The 14,103-nt window shown below is 37.5% G+C and overlaps 1 protein-coding gene across 1 annotated transcript in view; it reads left to right on the forward strand.

The window, feature by feature from the left end:
- Window positions 1-1,289: 1,289 nt before the first annotated feature.
- The window catches only part of KCNQ1 (potassium voltage-gated channel, KQT-like subfamily, member 1), a gene marked incomplete at its 5' end in the record, with an annotated part of 45,418 nt that continues 32,604 nt past the window's right edge, over window positions 1,290-14,103 (forward strand). Inside the window, 3 exons of the mRNA XM_008941189.1 lie at window positions 1,290-1,368; window positions 4,285-4,381; window positions 8,063-8,203. Of these exons, the coding sequence (XP_008939437.1) occupies window positions 1,290-1,368; window positions 4,285-4,381; window positions 8,063-8,203 (317 nt within the window). The remainder of the gene's footprint in view (window positions 1,369-4,284; window positions 4,382-8,062; window positions 8,204-14,103) is intronic.

Genomic DNA, 14,103 nt, shown 5'->3' on the forward strand with positions numbered 1-14,103 from the left:
TCATGCTTTTACAGCAAAATCAGTATGATTCTGGAAATTAATCCAAGTCAGAAAGTGAAGGATATTGTTGATCATAAAACTGTTGCAATATTTGTTGCAGCAATTACATGGTTATCAATAAGCAGGAGAATGCTTAGAGGAGAGGAAAAGAAGTTACCCTTGTTGAAGTCAACTGTTGTTGCCTCTGAAGTTGGATTCTATCCTCCATCTTGCCTTGGCATCACACAAAAACTCTCTGAGAGTCGTTTAAATCAGTTTTCACAAGTGTGCCTCAATTTCTGACTGTCCAAATGAAGGCTTTGAAGTCAGGTTACAGAGGTTCTGAGCTCTCACAGCTGCAAGTGAAGTCAGCAGGCACTGTTTTTTTTTTTTGAAGTGCTATATAAGGTTAAGTGTCTCCAAAGAATAAAGTACTGCCTGTTTAAAACTGGCAAGGAGAATTTACCAAAACTTTTACTCATTCTGTCTACATTTGCCACCCATTTATAATACTATCCTTTATTTTCTGGTTAGAATTCGAAAGTGAAGCATCTAGGTGTTCTAAATAGGATTACACCAGAAATACCTTTGAGAAAGGCAGAAAAATATCTTCTCAGAATAATGTTAGGAGTAGGCTTCAATAATTAAAAGCAATAGACCTGTTCACTGAATTAGGATAAGAGAAAGTAGAGGATGCTGGCACTGTGAACACAATCCATCATTTGGATTGTATAATGCTGGAACTGTGTAAACTGTGGAGTTGTGGGGAAAAGAATGGAACTCTGGAAACAATTTTTTTTTTACATAAAATGAAAGGCTGTATCACAACATAGACCAACAACTCTGATACTTTTTAGGCAGCCTTTGTTCTGACAGTTCTCTAAACTTTGAAAGCTTGGCTTTACAGCTTTGATATAATTTTTAAACTAGGCATGTGCGTGTATATGCCTATGATCCATGACTTTATGCATTTCATTATTGATAGAAATAAACCCTTACTTTCCCTCTTTAACCGAGAACCTTGAGCCAAAATGTGGTTTCATTTCTAGGTTGTTCATATGCCCTTGTTGTTTCAGTGCTAAGCTGCCTGATCTGTCAGGATCTTTAAAATTTCCATTATTAAATTCATCATGGAAGAAACTCTAGTCGTTGTGTTTCTTTTTTTTTGATGTGAAACTGCTACTTTAACTCAGTGCCCACCAAATTGGAGCTAACTTAATTTCATTTTTTAAAGTGCTTTCCTCAGTCTGTATTTATTGTGTGTTTCAGTGCTGAGAGTTAACTTTTAATACTTTTTTTTTTTTTAACAGATCTAATTGTGGTAGTAGCCTCAATTATTGTTCTGAGCATAGGATCTAATGGGCAGGTGTTTGCCACCTCTGCAATAAGGTATGTTCCTTTAGTGACTGCAGCTTTTCACAGCTATAGATATTATTAGATATATAATTTCCTAATTTCTGAATTAGATGCATATGTAATTTGCCTAATATAGGAAGGCTCATTATATACTGGACAGTGGAAGAGTGTGTGTTGTTGTGCTTGGTCACTGACTGGGAAACAAGACTACAGAAGCAAGGTGTATAAAGAATGGTGGAAATGATGAAGCCAAGAGGAAAAAAAATGAAGAAACATTATGTCCTACACGAAACATCAAACATTTCTCTTTCTGAGATAAAATAGTATTAGAGAGTATTGGTTTATTTAAGTAATCCAGACAGCACTTAACTCGGTACTTTCTGAGTATGAGTAATTACTTTGTTTAAAGAGCAATTATGTTTTTCTGGGTTTGTTTGGCACAAGTAACTCATACCATACATAAACCAGAAACATTTGATGTCTACAATGTTTGTTCAGCTTACATGAAGTACTGTAAGCTTGTTTTGGGAAGTAAAGTGGGCACATAGAAGAAAGGAATGATAAGTAGAGTAGATGTACTTCCCATTCCTAATTTAACTTGCAAGATGTGCTGGATGTTTTGTCACAAGCCTCTGATTTCCAGTAAGCACTGGGAAGTGACAATGTACAGTACTGTCTAAACTGTCTAGCTGAGTAGATGAACACTTGAGGGAACTACATGTATAAAGTATTTTTAAGGTAAGTATTACCATAGATCATTAATCCTTACATGGTGATAGATTTGCACAAGCAACATGAATATGATTTATCAGCTCATGTAGGAGGAGTGTGAATGTGAAAATTCCAAATATTTTGTTTATTTTAACGAGAAAAGTAGGAAGAACTTAAGTGAAAAGGCCTTCTGGGTGTTTCTATGTGAACCCAGGTGTCTTTGGGCTCAGTGCAGCCTTTCCTGCTGTTAAATTACATAGTCACTGTCATACAGCTCAAGGTGCTTTCTGCCAGAGAAGCTTAACCCATGTCTCTGCAGTGTTGTTACTCCCCTTGGCCTTGCCTTTGTTGCTTTTAAGGAGGTATACTGCTATGGTCCTCTTTGGACCTTCCTTAAATCCCAGCAATCCCAGAAAGATGGGTGAACCCATGTTAGGTTGTTTTCTAGTAGAATGAAGTTGCGAGCTACAGGCCCACAAGGTATGATGGGTTGACATTATGATCCCAGTGGCAACCAGTGAGACTGAAATCTGGGAGCACTGCAGAGCTCACAGCAGAGTCCTATAGCTTTCTGTCCTTTCCAAGTTCACCACACTGATAAAAATGGTGTTTCCAACCGATTCCTTCTCTCTTTTCAGAGGAAACGGGTTGTGCATGTTCAGAGGCTGTGTACCTGGAGTTTCTTGTTCACCATCTTGTTTTGTTAAATTTTCACTTGTAAAACTGCCAGCCTAAAACATGCATGCCAGCACCTGGCAGTAGCATAGCCATAACCATCTCAGATACAACTGACACAGGGAAATCAAGGACCACCATTAGGTCAAGGCATGAAGAGATGTGTCTAATAATTGTGCAGAGGAGCTACATGTGAATCTCTCCTCCCCTGACACAAGCAACTAATGAGCTATTACATTACATAAGTCTATTGGTGCTCACATGTTTGCTAGATTTTACAAATCTTGTCATTCTTCTTAGACTCATGTTTTAATTAGCAGCTTTTAAGTGGATATTTTAAAGTTTGCAGCTAATTAAAATTATTATTCCAATGGCCTATCAAAGAAAGAACAAAACATGATGTTCATATACCTAGTCACCTGTATGTGATTTGATACTCAGGATTATTGTGTGCTTTCCAAAAAAATGACAAGCATTTAATCTTCTGGCTGCTAGCTGTGAAAGCTCAAACAACCTGCTGTCTGAATGAAGGAGAAGTTGAATCTTTCAGAAAACAATATGCTTGCCCAGCCTTGAGTAACACCAGGGACTGAAGGATGGCACCATGCTGAGTTTTCTGCCTATTGGTGTAACCCAGAAAAATGGAACTGAAATAATAAAATTGAATTAAAAACCAAAACCACCAGAAACAAGGTTGTAAGGAGCTAAAAGGAGGAATAAAAATACTTGTAGTGAAAAATTTTTATATAGATGAACTCAACATTCATCCTTTCCTGCTCTTCCCTATTTTATTTTTGATTAGACAGTACCTTGAGTGTAGGCAGGCAATTAATCCTGCAAAGGGTGACTAGAATGAAATATATCCAGTGAATAAAACTGTGCTGAAGAACTATATGCCTATTTTATTTTTGATAAGACAGTACCTTGAGTGTAGGCAGGCAGCTAATCCTGCAAAGGGTGACTAAAATGAAATATATCCATTGAATAAAACTGTGCTGAAGAACTATATGGATAATTTTTTTTGTTGTTGTTGAAAATATTTGGAGTTTATGATTCAATTATTGTCCTAAAATCACATAGGACTGTATCTGTTTCCAATTATATAAATAAAAATAGATAAATTTAAACAAATTAATTTCCAGAAAAAGTGCTTCAGTAATACCATGTTTGAGTCACATTCTGCTTTTGGCAAATAGAGAATAAAGTTTGCTCGTATTCGTGCTAGCAAGGCTTGAAGCATTGGTTTTGCTTGGAAAGGAAGCATTTGACAATCATAATCAGGTAAAACATGCAAGTTTCCTCAGGGTTTGAAAGCATATATTTTAGACTTTTTGTTTTAACTGTCATCTTAGTCAATATTTCTGAATACATCCGAATATAATGAAAGGTGATCTAAACATGCTGCCCACTGAGATGCCTCAAGTCTGAGACACAACCTCAGCCGTGCTAGCAGAGTTTTCTGACAGGGCAGTGTGCTGGTGAACATGGTCAGCTCTGTCTAGCTGGAGCAGTGCTGTTTGTTCTCAAGCAGCAGTCTGATTTAATGCCTCCCTCTTCCTGCAGGGGGATCCGGTTTCTCCAGATCCTTCGCATGCTGCATGTCGATCGACAGGGTGGCACCTGGAGACTCTTGGGATCAGTTGTTTTCATACATCGTCAGGTACTAGGTCTTAAAGATCCACAGCATTTGGTTTACTTTATCCTATTCTTTTCATGGACTTCAAATCCTAGTCTGGTTTAAATAAACGGCTACTGTTGCAAGAGAAAAAATACTTTAAAAATCCATCGTGTGTTTCTTTCTACTTCTCATGGCAGAGGGGTTGGAACTGGATGATCCTTGTGGTCCCTTCCAACCCTGACAGATTCTGACCTGTTTTAGCAGAGGACTTTAGAGCCCTAATGGCTCAATGGTTGGACTTGATGATCTTGGAGGTCCCTTCCAACCTAAATGATTCTATGATTCTATGAAAATGGAAATGCTGTTGCTTACCTCAGGTCAGTGGCTGGTGGTATCAGCATCAGTGGTTCTTCTGGAAATTAAGTGTTGTGCTGTTTGGTGTTATGCTTAAATATATATACCCTTCAATATAATTCAATATAATTTATTACATTTTAATATAATTTAATATTTGTAATATAATTTATGTGAGTTACGTGAGCTGCCTTTCATATTGCAAATACTGTCCAGTGCCTTCACAGTAGATGGATTTATAGATTGGTTGTTCAGTGGAAAAAACAAATACTAGTGGAAAAGCCATGATAGAACAAGTCAATTATTTAAATAATACCATTTTCTCTCCCTGAACAAAGAAATTTTCTAATCAGTTCTATAAATAAACTAATTATGTTATGATAATGTGCAAGAAGAATTACTTTTTCAAGGGCGTAGTATTAAATTTTTATCATTAGCCTTTAAATCTTGCATATTGTACAATACTGTGGAGGGCTAATGCTGAGCTCTTTATAGAAGACTTGTAAGGATGTTTCTTTAACCTACTGCTTGTGAGTGTATATTTGTTCTCCAGATATTGACAAATAGCTGTAGATTTCCACACAGACATTGCTTCGTCTGCTATTTAGAAAACTGTTGTACTGAACAGAGAATGGGAGGTAATTAATCTAAAATATTAATTTAATGTGTACTGTAGAAAATTTTATGTCACAATGGCTGTGCAGCACTGATGCACTCCAAAGTACTCTAGTATTAAACCTATTTTCCTCCCATACAACAGGATGACCTTTAATGCTCCAAGTCTATGTGGTCATCACTTTTTATGGTTGCATTGCCTAGATATCTAGCTAGGGAAGAGCTGATACCCAAATACACTTTCTCAAAATTTGCTAACCTGACTGATAGAGGTGCATGAGAGAATTTTTTCCTATGTGTGTTCAGAGTTTTAGTCAAGAATCTGGAAATACTATCTCCAAAATATAACACTTAAGTTTTAAATGTAAATAAGTTCAAGGATTTAAATGGAAAAAAAAATACCCTTGGAGAAAGGAATTTATGAATAAACACACCTGAGATTCTGCTAATCCAAAGAAGTGATTATGGTGATATATAAAACTCTACAGATCTGTAGTACTTGTCAAAGCAGATCACCCACTAACACATTAATAAAAAGCAAAGATCAAACACACAGTTCTGTATTGACATTGGACAAGGGCAGCTGAAACCCTTGCAGGGTACCAAATTGAAGGGAAAATGGAACCTTTATTCCTGTCCAGTCTCCAAACAAAAACACCTCAGCTGCTTTTTCTTTACAGGGAGAGTACAGTCCTCATTTATTTGTCGAGTTTGGTGCTCTTTCAGAACAAATGGGACCCTTAAACTTGGACCTGTGTGGACCCAGAAGACCTTACTGAAGTTGTGACCAACAATTTCCATGTGTTTCAGAATTTTACGTATAGTATTAGCTCACTCACGCCAAATTTGGCTAAGATGCTCTTCTATTTTCAGCAAGTTCACCTTATACAGGCATTTTTTTTCCAAAAGCAACAAAACATGAGTCAATATCATGTGGTGGTGGAAAAACATGGAAAAATCACACAGTTTAGTGAAAAACTGTTAGTCGTCAATCCAACTCCAGCCTGTAAGCCTCTCAATTAGTTTTAGTTATTCCTCACCTTGCTTTGTGAGGTCTTCTACTGCTTTGAGGAGGGAGTTACTAATGAGTTGTGAATGTGGGAGTTTCTTGTATTTTTCCTAAGTGTTGAATTTTATAGTGTGTCATCCTTGCTGTAACTGAAAATATAAATCTAAGTTGAAAAAAACATGTTGACTCAAGTCACACAATATTATATTTATCTTTGTGCACATGTAGTTTTTGTTCATGCTGTTTCCTTTGCATATATGTATCTTAAAGTCCTTGCTGAAAATAGTAATTTGTATGAGGCAGTGCTCTTTATTCTAAAGTTCCTAGCTATTAAAAAATCATATAAATTACAAGTTTTAAGGCCAGCACTTAACACAGAAGTGTTCAAATTATCATCTACTCTCTGTGTCCTCTGAGACAAAATTGAAAGCAGTAATGGCTATTCCTCAATAACATGTAAAGTCTATTAATATCTAAACTGCAAGCAAAATGCCAAATATAGCTAAAAGACTTTTCTTGATGTGGAAGAAAGTGTGAAATCTACTGGAGATGAAGGCAGAGTGTTTTATTTGTAAGAAGGCAACAAGAATTAGTCTCCATTCCTGTTGTAGTTTTCTATGGATCACTGAAATTATAGTCATGGGTGTTAAACAGTTTCATCTGGCATTGAAAAAACATTGTGTAGGCAACGAAAATAAAAATTAGAGAAATGCAAGTAGCCAGTTATATATGTAAACACAAAGAACTTGTCAGAGCATTGAAGTCATATTAGCAAGTACACAGTGTACCGTTATCACTGGAGAAAAAGATAAGAAAAGAATGACCAACATAGAAATCTGAACTACTGAAACCCCAAGTTTTACTTCCTCTTAAAGTTAAAGCTTAGATTAAAAGACTTGCCCATGTGCAAAAAATGCTACTATCAAATTTCATTATTTAGGTCATTACTGAATGATGAGAGAAAAAAACCTACCTACTTTGCTTTGTGCCAAGATCGCTTAGAAACTTTCTGAATTTATTTTTTCATTAGTGCTAGAGCAGAAGGAAGAATGTATGTAGTTCCTGCTGCTGAATGAAGTTACTAGGTACCAGGGCTACATTTGCCCAGAAAGCTCTTGGGAAAGGGAAAGGAAGTTTTTCCTGAAGATTGTAACAATCCTGTATAAGTCCCTTATAATAAACTGGCCTAGATTCAACTACTCTTTGTTTTCCAGGGCTGAAGTGGAGGTTACACCTACCTCTACTTAAGATTTTACTTGAAACTGTTAAAGCATCAATATTCAGTCTTAAGCAAGCTAAATATCAGATACACAAGCTCATGGCTCAGCTATAGTCATGAACAAGACATGCTTGTTATTTCTTAACTGTTATTTTAGCATGCTGTTCATAAAGTGCATTTCTAAAGCTGATTTGCTATTTTTGAAATGTATTAACCTTTGCCATTTTGAGTGGACAGTTAAATTGAATGATTCCCATTCACACTACATAAAACAGGAGAGATGTCCCACCCTACGTTTAGGTGTTCAAGTGATCTTCTATAAATGATGGTTTTTTTAATTCTTTAGTCTGATATAATTAGGAAACAGGTCACTGAACTACCTGTTTTACTGGAAGCAAATTTTATACCTGAAATATAACAATTTTTCTACTGTAAAGCAATAAGCCCCAGATATTTCTAATGTTTTACCATGATAGAATATATATGATGTAAACCTTACATGCTCGTTTGCTTTATCTTTTAACAGGAACTCATAACCACGTTGTACATTGGATTCTTGGGATTAATTTTTTCATCCTATTTTGTTTATCTTGCTGAGAAGGATGCAGTTGATGAGGATGGAAAGACAGGTTTCTCCAGCTATGCTGATGCCCTTTGGTGGGGTGTGGTAAGTCTTTACTAACAAAACATGTGCACAAATGTAGGGCACAAGATTTTCTGCTGAAGTCGTGATGTTTTGGAATAATCTGGCATTTCCTTCTTTGTAAAATGTAGGGAAGCTTGATAATCTTTTAAAAAGGACACAAGAAAAAATATAATAGAACCAGCAGGATTATTTTCATGTTAAACATAATTGTGAAAGCATGATAGCAAGTCCTTGGCACAGGACGTTGAATATTTACAGACACAAAAAGTCACATTGAAATCCACATTTCAAAGAGTATAAATGCTCTCCAAAACCTATACCACTTCCTATTAAAATCTACTTAGTTATCTGCAAAAGTTGCTTAACTTTGAAAGTACCTTCTATATGAAACATAATTGTGAAAGCATGATAGCAAGTCCTTGGCACAAGACATTGAATATATACGGACACAAAAAGTCCACTTTGAAATCCACATTTCAAAGAGTGTAAATGTTCTCCAAAACCTATACCACTTTCTATTAATATCTACTTAGTTATCTGCAAAAGTTGCTTAACTTTGAAAGTACCTTCTATATGTGGATGTTAGATTAATGGCTATTTTTTAAAAATCCTTTTTTTTGTACAGCTCACTCTCTTGGTAATAAGGCAGACCTTGATGCAGGTTACAGATTCCTGTTGGTCTGGTTTTATTTCAATTCCATGGTTCACTTTATAGCTAAATAGTGCCATCAAAAGCAAGTGGCAAATCTCCTCAAATTCATCAACTACTTTGGATCAATCATCAGTCAGGGTCAGTGCAGACATTTGGGTTAACTAAGGAAAAAAATATCATTAAGGGGAAACTGAGATTTTGAATCAGTGGTAAAAGGAACAGATAGCTATGTACAGACTAAGAGAGTAGATTTTTTTCCCATACTCCTTTCATACAGCTCTTCTCACAATGATTCTCACTGTGACTGATGCTTTCCTTCCTGATTAGCTGTTGCAGAAACCATCTCTTCTCTTGTGGTCCCTTTTCTCCACTAGAGAACCTCATCTATCGTAAGATTTGGCTGTCTCATGACAAAGCCAATGAGATCTATCACATCAGTGTTAGTGACAGAGAAAAATGAGAGGACTAGAATAGATGCAGAGCCACCATATTCCAGGGAGAGAAGGATATATTTCAAGAGTGATTTGAAACACAATAAACTAGACTGATTCTTAGATGATAGACTTCAAAAATGCCAATGTAGTTATTGGGCCATAAACTAATTGTTTACCTGCATCCAAATAAATTGGTAAATCTGGAAAGAAAGACAAAAAGTTCCTAGCAGATATATGTATCTAGTCCTTAGATTCTGCATAAACCTTCACGTTAGTGAAGTATACAGATTATATTACATGTAGCCTGAGTTGCTGCTTTCTAAGTGGTTTAGTATAATCATCTTTTAACCATTAAATTCCTGTCATTAGGTTGTCAGGTATTCATTTCACTTGCAGAGTATCACCTATGTTTGTGCAAAACAGTACAAATCAAGAAGAATCTAGTAAAAAAGAAAAAAATGCACTAAATGGCTAGGTGGACCTGATTAGATAATGTGCTGGGAAGAGACACAACCATGAACTAGCCCATGTAACAATCACTTGTTAAAGTCCTCAATATGACATGACAAAATTTTCAGAATGTAAACCCTCATGGCTATAGACATGAGATAACTTCTTTCTAGTAGAGAAAAGGAATAAATGTCCCAGAAGCACAGATCTTGCCACACTTTAGAAGCCAAAGTAAAAAAATCAGGGTGTAATTGACATTATGAAGGATGCCCCAACCCCATGTCTACTTTAAGAAAACAAACACAGGCTCACTTCTTCTGCTATTATTTGAGCAGTTCAGCTCAAATACCAGTGTTTAAATGATTGAGGACAGTGGAACACAGCTACTGGTTTTGTATTTATTAATGATCTCACTGAATAGTCTTTGAAGTATGTCTAATTAAGAGTGGGGCTGCTTGTGGGAAGTTCAGCAGCAGTAGGGGCTCCCATAAAAGTTTTGTGCTAGTTAGCTAAATCTATGAGGAACATGTCATAAACTCCTCTGGCACAGTGAAGTTCCATAGGGGTTTGTAGGACCACAAGAATTAGAATGACACCAGTGAAAGAAATGGAAAGCATAGAGTTTTTTAAGTAAGGAGGTCTTAAGTTAATATGTAATCATTGAAGGATGGCAATTTGCTCAGCAAAATCAAGTAATTCCTACGCCTGTAACTGCAAAAGGCCAGAAATACCCCAAATCAAATGTGAATGGGAGGGAAGAAGGGAACATCTTTCCTTATAAAGCTGAGAGGAGCAAGGCACAGAGCAAAACAAACAAACAAAATCTTTTCAGCCATCAGTTTGGGAACTAGCTGTGGTTTTTAGCATCCAGTTCTGCCCATGTACTTTCATGCACAGGTTATTCTTTCATGTAATAAAACTTCCATGTGAAGCCAGTGGACCTTTTTTACCTTTCTATTTTATATTTTTTTTTAGCTCTAGTTATCTAGAGCTTGCTTTACATGTTGCAATCAAAGTTTAGATCTAGATTACAAAATATTTTTAAATGCTATAAGTTACAGCCTTGATTTGAGTAAATAATAAAAAATTAAGGTCAAAAAATCAGGATGTGTTTATACAGGCATATTCTGTTAATATTTTGGACATATGGAATTTAAAAGGCAGTCAGTTATGAAGACCAACAGATAAGTTAAAAAAGGGCATTACTTTACCTTGTTGAGATTGATGACTTGGAATCTGTATTTAAAACTATATGTTCCAAAGTGTTCAATGAGTTTTATTGTTTTTTGTTTTTTGTTTTTTTTTTCCCAAACTTAACTTATCTTGTGGAAAGGCAAGATAAAATCAGCTTTGTCTTTCTCTAGCTGCGTGAGGCACATGAAGAACACTGTTTAAATTGTTGTTCAAGCTTTTCAGATGTCTAGGCCTCCTCAGCATTAGTGAGTCACGGTGCAGGTGCAGTTCACAGCTGGGAACAGTGACAAAGGACAAAGTGAATCAGTTTCTTTTTCTTTTCACATCTTCTGTAACACAAAAACACAGATGTGGAGCTACTAGGGAGTGAAATTTGATTTCGCTTTTGCCTTTTAAAACTGAACCACAGGAAAAAAAAAAAAAATCTTGGTAGCAAGTATTTGAAAGTCTGATGTGTCTGACAAACCCCAGAGTGTATTATAGGTAACATTTTGCTTTGAGTAGAAAGTGCAAGCTTGCTGAACTTCATACAAGTGACCCGAAAGGTTTAAATATGAAGAAAAGGGAAAATAAAGAATGAAAGTGAGCTGGATTTAAATGCTAACTACATTCACCTGCTCCAGTTAAATGCGAGGTTGTTTCACCCAGATCTGGTAGACACATAGGTTAAACTGCAAAGACATGTCAAAGGCTTGTGGTATTTTATATGAAGCCACTTTCAGAAGTTCTAGCATACTAGAACACGTGCATTGCCAACAGCACTGTCAATCTGCCAGAATTGCAACCCATGTCCCAGCTGTTTTCCTGTCCTTTCTGGGTGTTATTCCTTGAGGAAAGAAGATGGGCATGTATGAGGCTTCTCTTCTGTCAGTCCTTTTATGCTCATCTCTTGCTGCTGGTTATGAGGGTTATGAGTATGCACATACCTGTGGTAATTTGCCATAGTAAAAGTCTATGTTACAAAGGAGGTGTCATTTTCCAAAGCCTAGTAATTAAATATTCTCTGAGCAAATAGGTAATAACTTTTGATATACAAGTAGAAAAAGATCCTGGTTGTGATTAAGAAAGCCAGAGAATTACATTATTTATAATCCTTTCCACATACTTCTATGCACTGATTAGATTACCAAGAAGGAACTCTCTTAAGCTAGAAACCTTCTGAGACATGTTCAGGCACCTGCAGGAGTCTGCCAGCTAAAAGCCTGCTGTAGAGGTGGAAAATAATTTTTCTGTGGTTACAGCTTTCATGCTGTCTTCCCTCATAACACGAAGGCAGCTCAACATTACTGCAGTTTGTTTTTAAGAGCTGAGCACTGGAGAACTAAAAAAAAAAAACAAAACCCAAAACAAAACAAAAACCCAAACCAACCAGCCCACAGAAAACCAAGAAGCCTTTCATAAGAAAAAAGAAAGGCAAAGGAAGGGAAAATCCCAGACTTTAAGGGGTCATCTGGGTGCACTGAGGAGCTGAGGCTCTGTTAAAGAAATCCTGCTTTAACTTCCTTCATTCCCCACTAGCCTACTGCACTTCAAAGCTGAGTTTTGGGTGGGTCTGGTTTAATTTGGGGGGCTGGCAAACTCATCTGTTTGTACTGGTGGTGGTACACAGCACCTGAATCACTTCAGGGGCAAGCCACGTTAAATCTGGACAAACACCTGGCAAGACAGAACTGCTGAGAGCAGTTTGCAGTTAAAAATAACAATATTCATTAGAGGATATAGATGCTACAATGTTGACTTCATCAAGTGAGAAATTCGTGATGAATAAACATAAGTCTTTTTTTTTTTTTTTTTTTTTACTTGGAAAAGCTCAGTTCTGTAGTAGTTGGTAATTTTTTCCCTGAAAATCTTCCTTCCAGCTCTCTACAGACCTGCTCTGAGAAAGGAAGGAAATATATTTTTACCATGCTTGTATTGCTGATAGTTTCTTCTGAAAAGCCTATTTTTGCATAATATCTAAGTATTTATTTATTAGCAGCTTTTCCCATAGAAGGCAGTATTTCCACATCCTCTTTTGTGGTCAGTGTAGATTTTCATGTTCCTTTAAGACTGTTTTTGCTGCATTTCTGTTACCATTCAAGACAAAGTGAAGGGAATGAGACAGGGTTTAGGTCTGGTGCCCCCACATAGAAATACCTATTTCTACTCAAAGCTCTTCCCAGCAATTGGTATTGGTGACATAATTCTTCTTTTCCTCACCAGAAGCTTTCTTCTTCAGATCCAGAAGTTCAGTCAGGATCTGGTGTTCTGGAGCTCAGCCTATGGGCTGACTTCCATGCTCAACCTTAGACTTGTGTCATCATTCTGATGTTGCTGTATGATTTACATTCTTTATTGGACACAGCCACTGCCTGTGAGTATATCCAGCTGTGGAGCTGGCCCCAGGGTGCTGAAGCTATTGTTACATTACAAACCCTTGTGATGGATCAGCTTTCACCTGGACTCTGATGCCCACTACAGCACTGGGCTGCTAATGAGCTCTCTTCCAGCCTGCTGGGGGTCAGCAGGACCTCTGTCCTGTTCAGGCCCTCCCTGCCTCTGTAGCTTTTCAGGGGTGGTACAGCACCTTCACAGTGATTTAGTCCCCCTAGAGCAAGCTCCTGCTGATGGCAGACCTGTGTGAGGATGTGCCTTGCTGAGAGGGGAGGCTGTTCTCACAGCCCTGAGGTGGTGCTTGGCCAGCATCACCTGTGGCCTCCACCCATGCTCAGGGGCTCTATTTAAGCTCAGCACTCTGCTAGCAGAGAGGTGTTCTCTAGCTCAATTGTACCTACTTCTGGCCTTGAAGTCCTATGAGCCTGACTTTAAGTCATGGGCTGATATTTTGGCTTTGCCTCATCCCTGTGGATCCATGTGCTGACCACTGGCTCTTATCCTGACTTGTGGATGGACTTTCTGGCTTGATGGTGGACCTGCCTCATTGCTGTGACATTGTCTTAAAATCTGGACTTTTGGTTGGACCTGGATGCTCTTTCAGCATCATTTTTGAGTGGGTTCTGTGAGACTGGGTCCTGACAGTGTCCTGCAGGCTGTGTCATCTGCCTTGACTCTGGGCTCCCCATCCCTTAGGGATCACCTGGCCTTTGCTGCACCCTGATAAGCAATGAGCTGATCCAGGTACAGTAGTATGGTGCACACTGTGGTTTAAATGCAATGTTAGTGGCAAAGAACTGTATTTGTGGGGGGAGGAA

The sequence above is a fragment of the Merops nubicus genome, unplaced genomic scaffold (genome assembly GCF_000691845.1).
Source record: "Merops nubicus isolate BGI_N331 unplaced genomic scaffold, ASM69184v1 scaffold835, whole genome shotgun sequence".
NCBI lineage: Eukaryota > Metazoa > Chordata > Aves > Coraciiformes > Meropidae > Merops > Merops nubicus.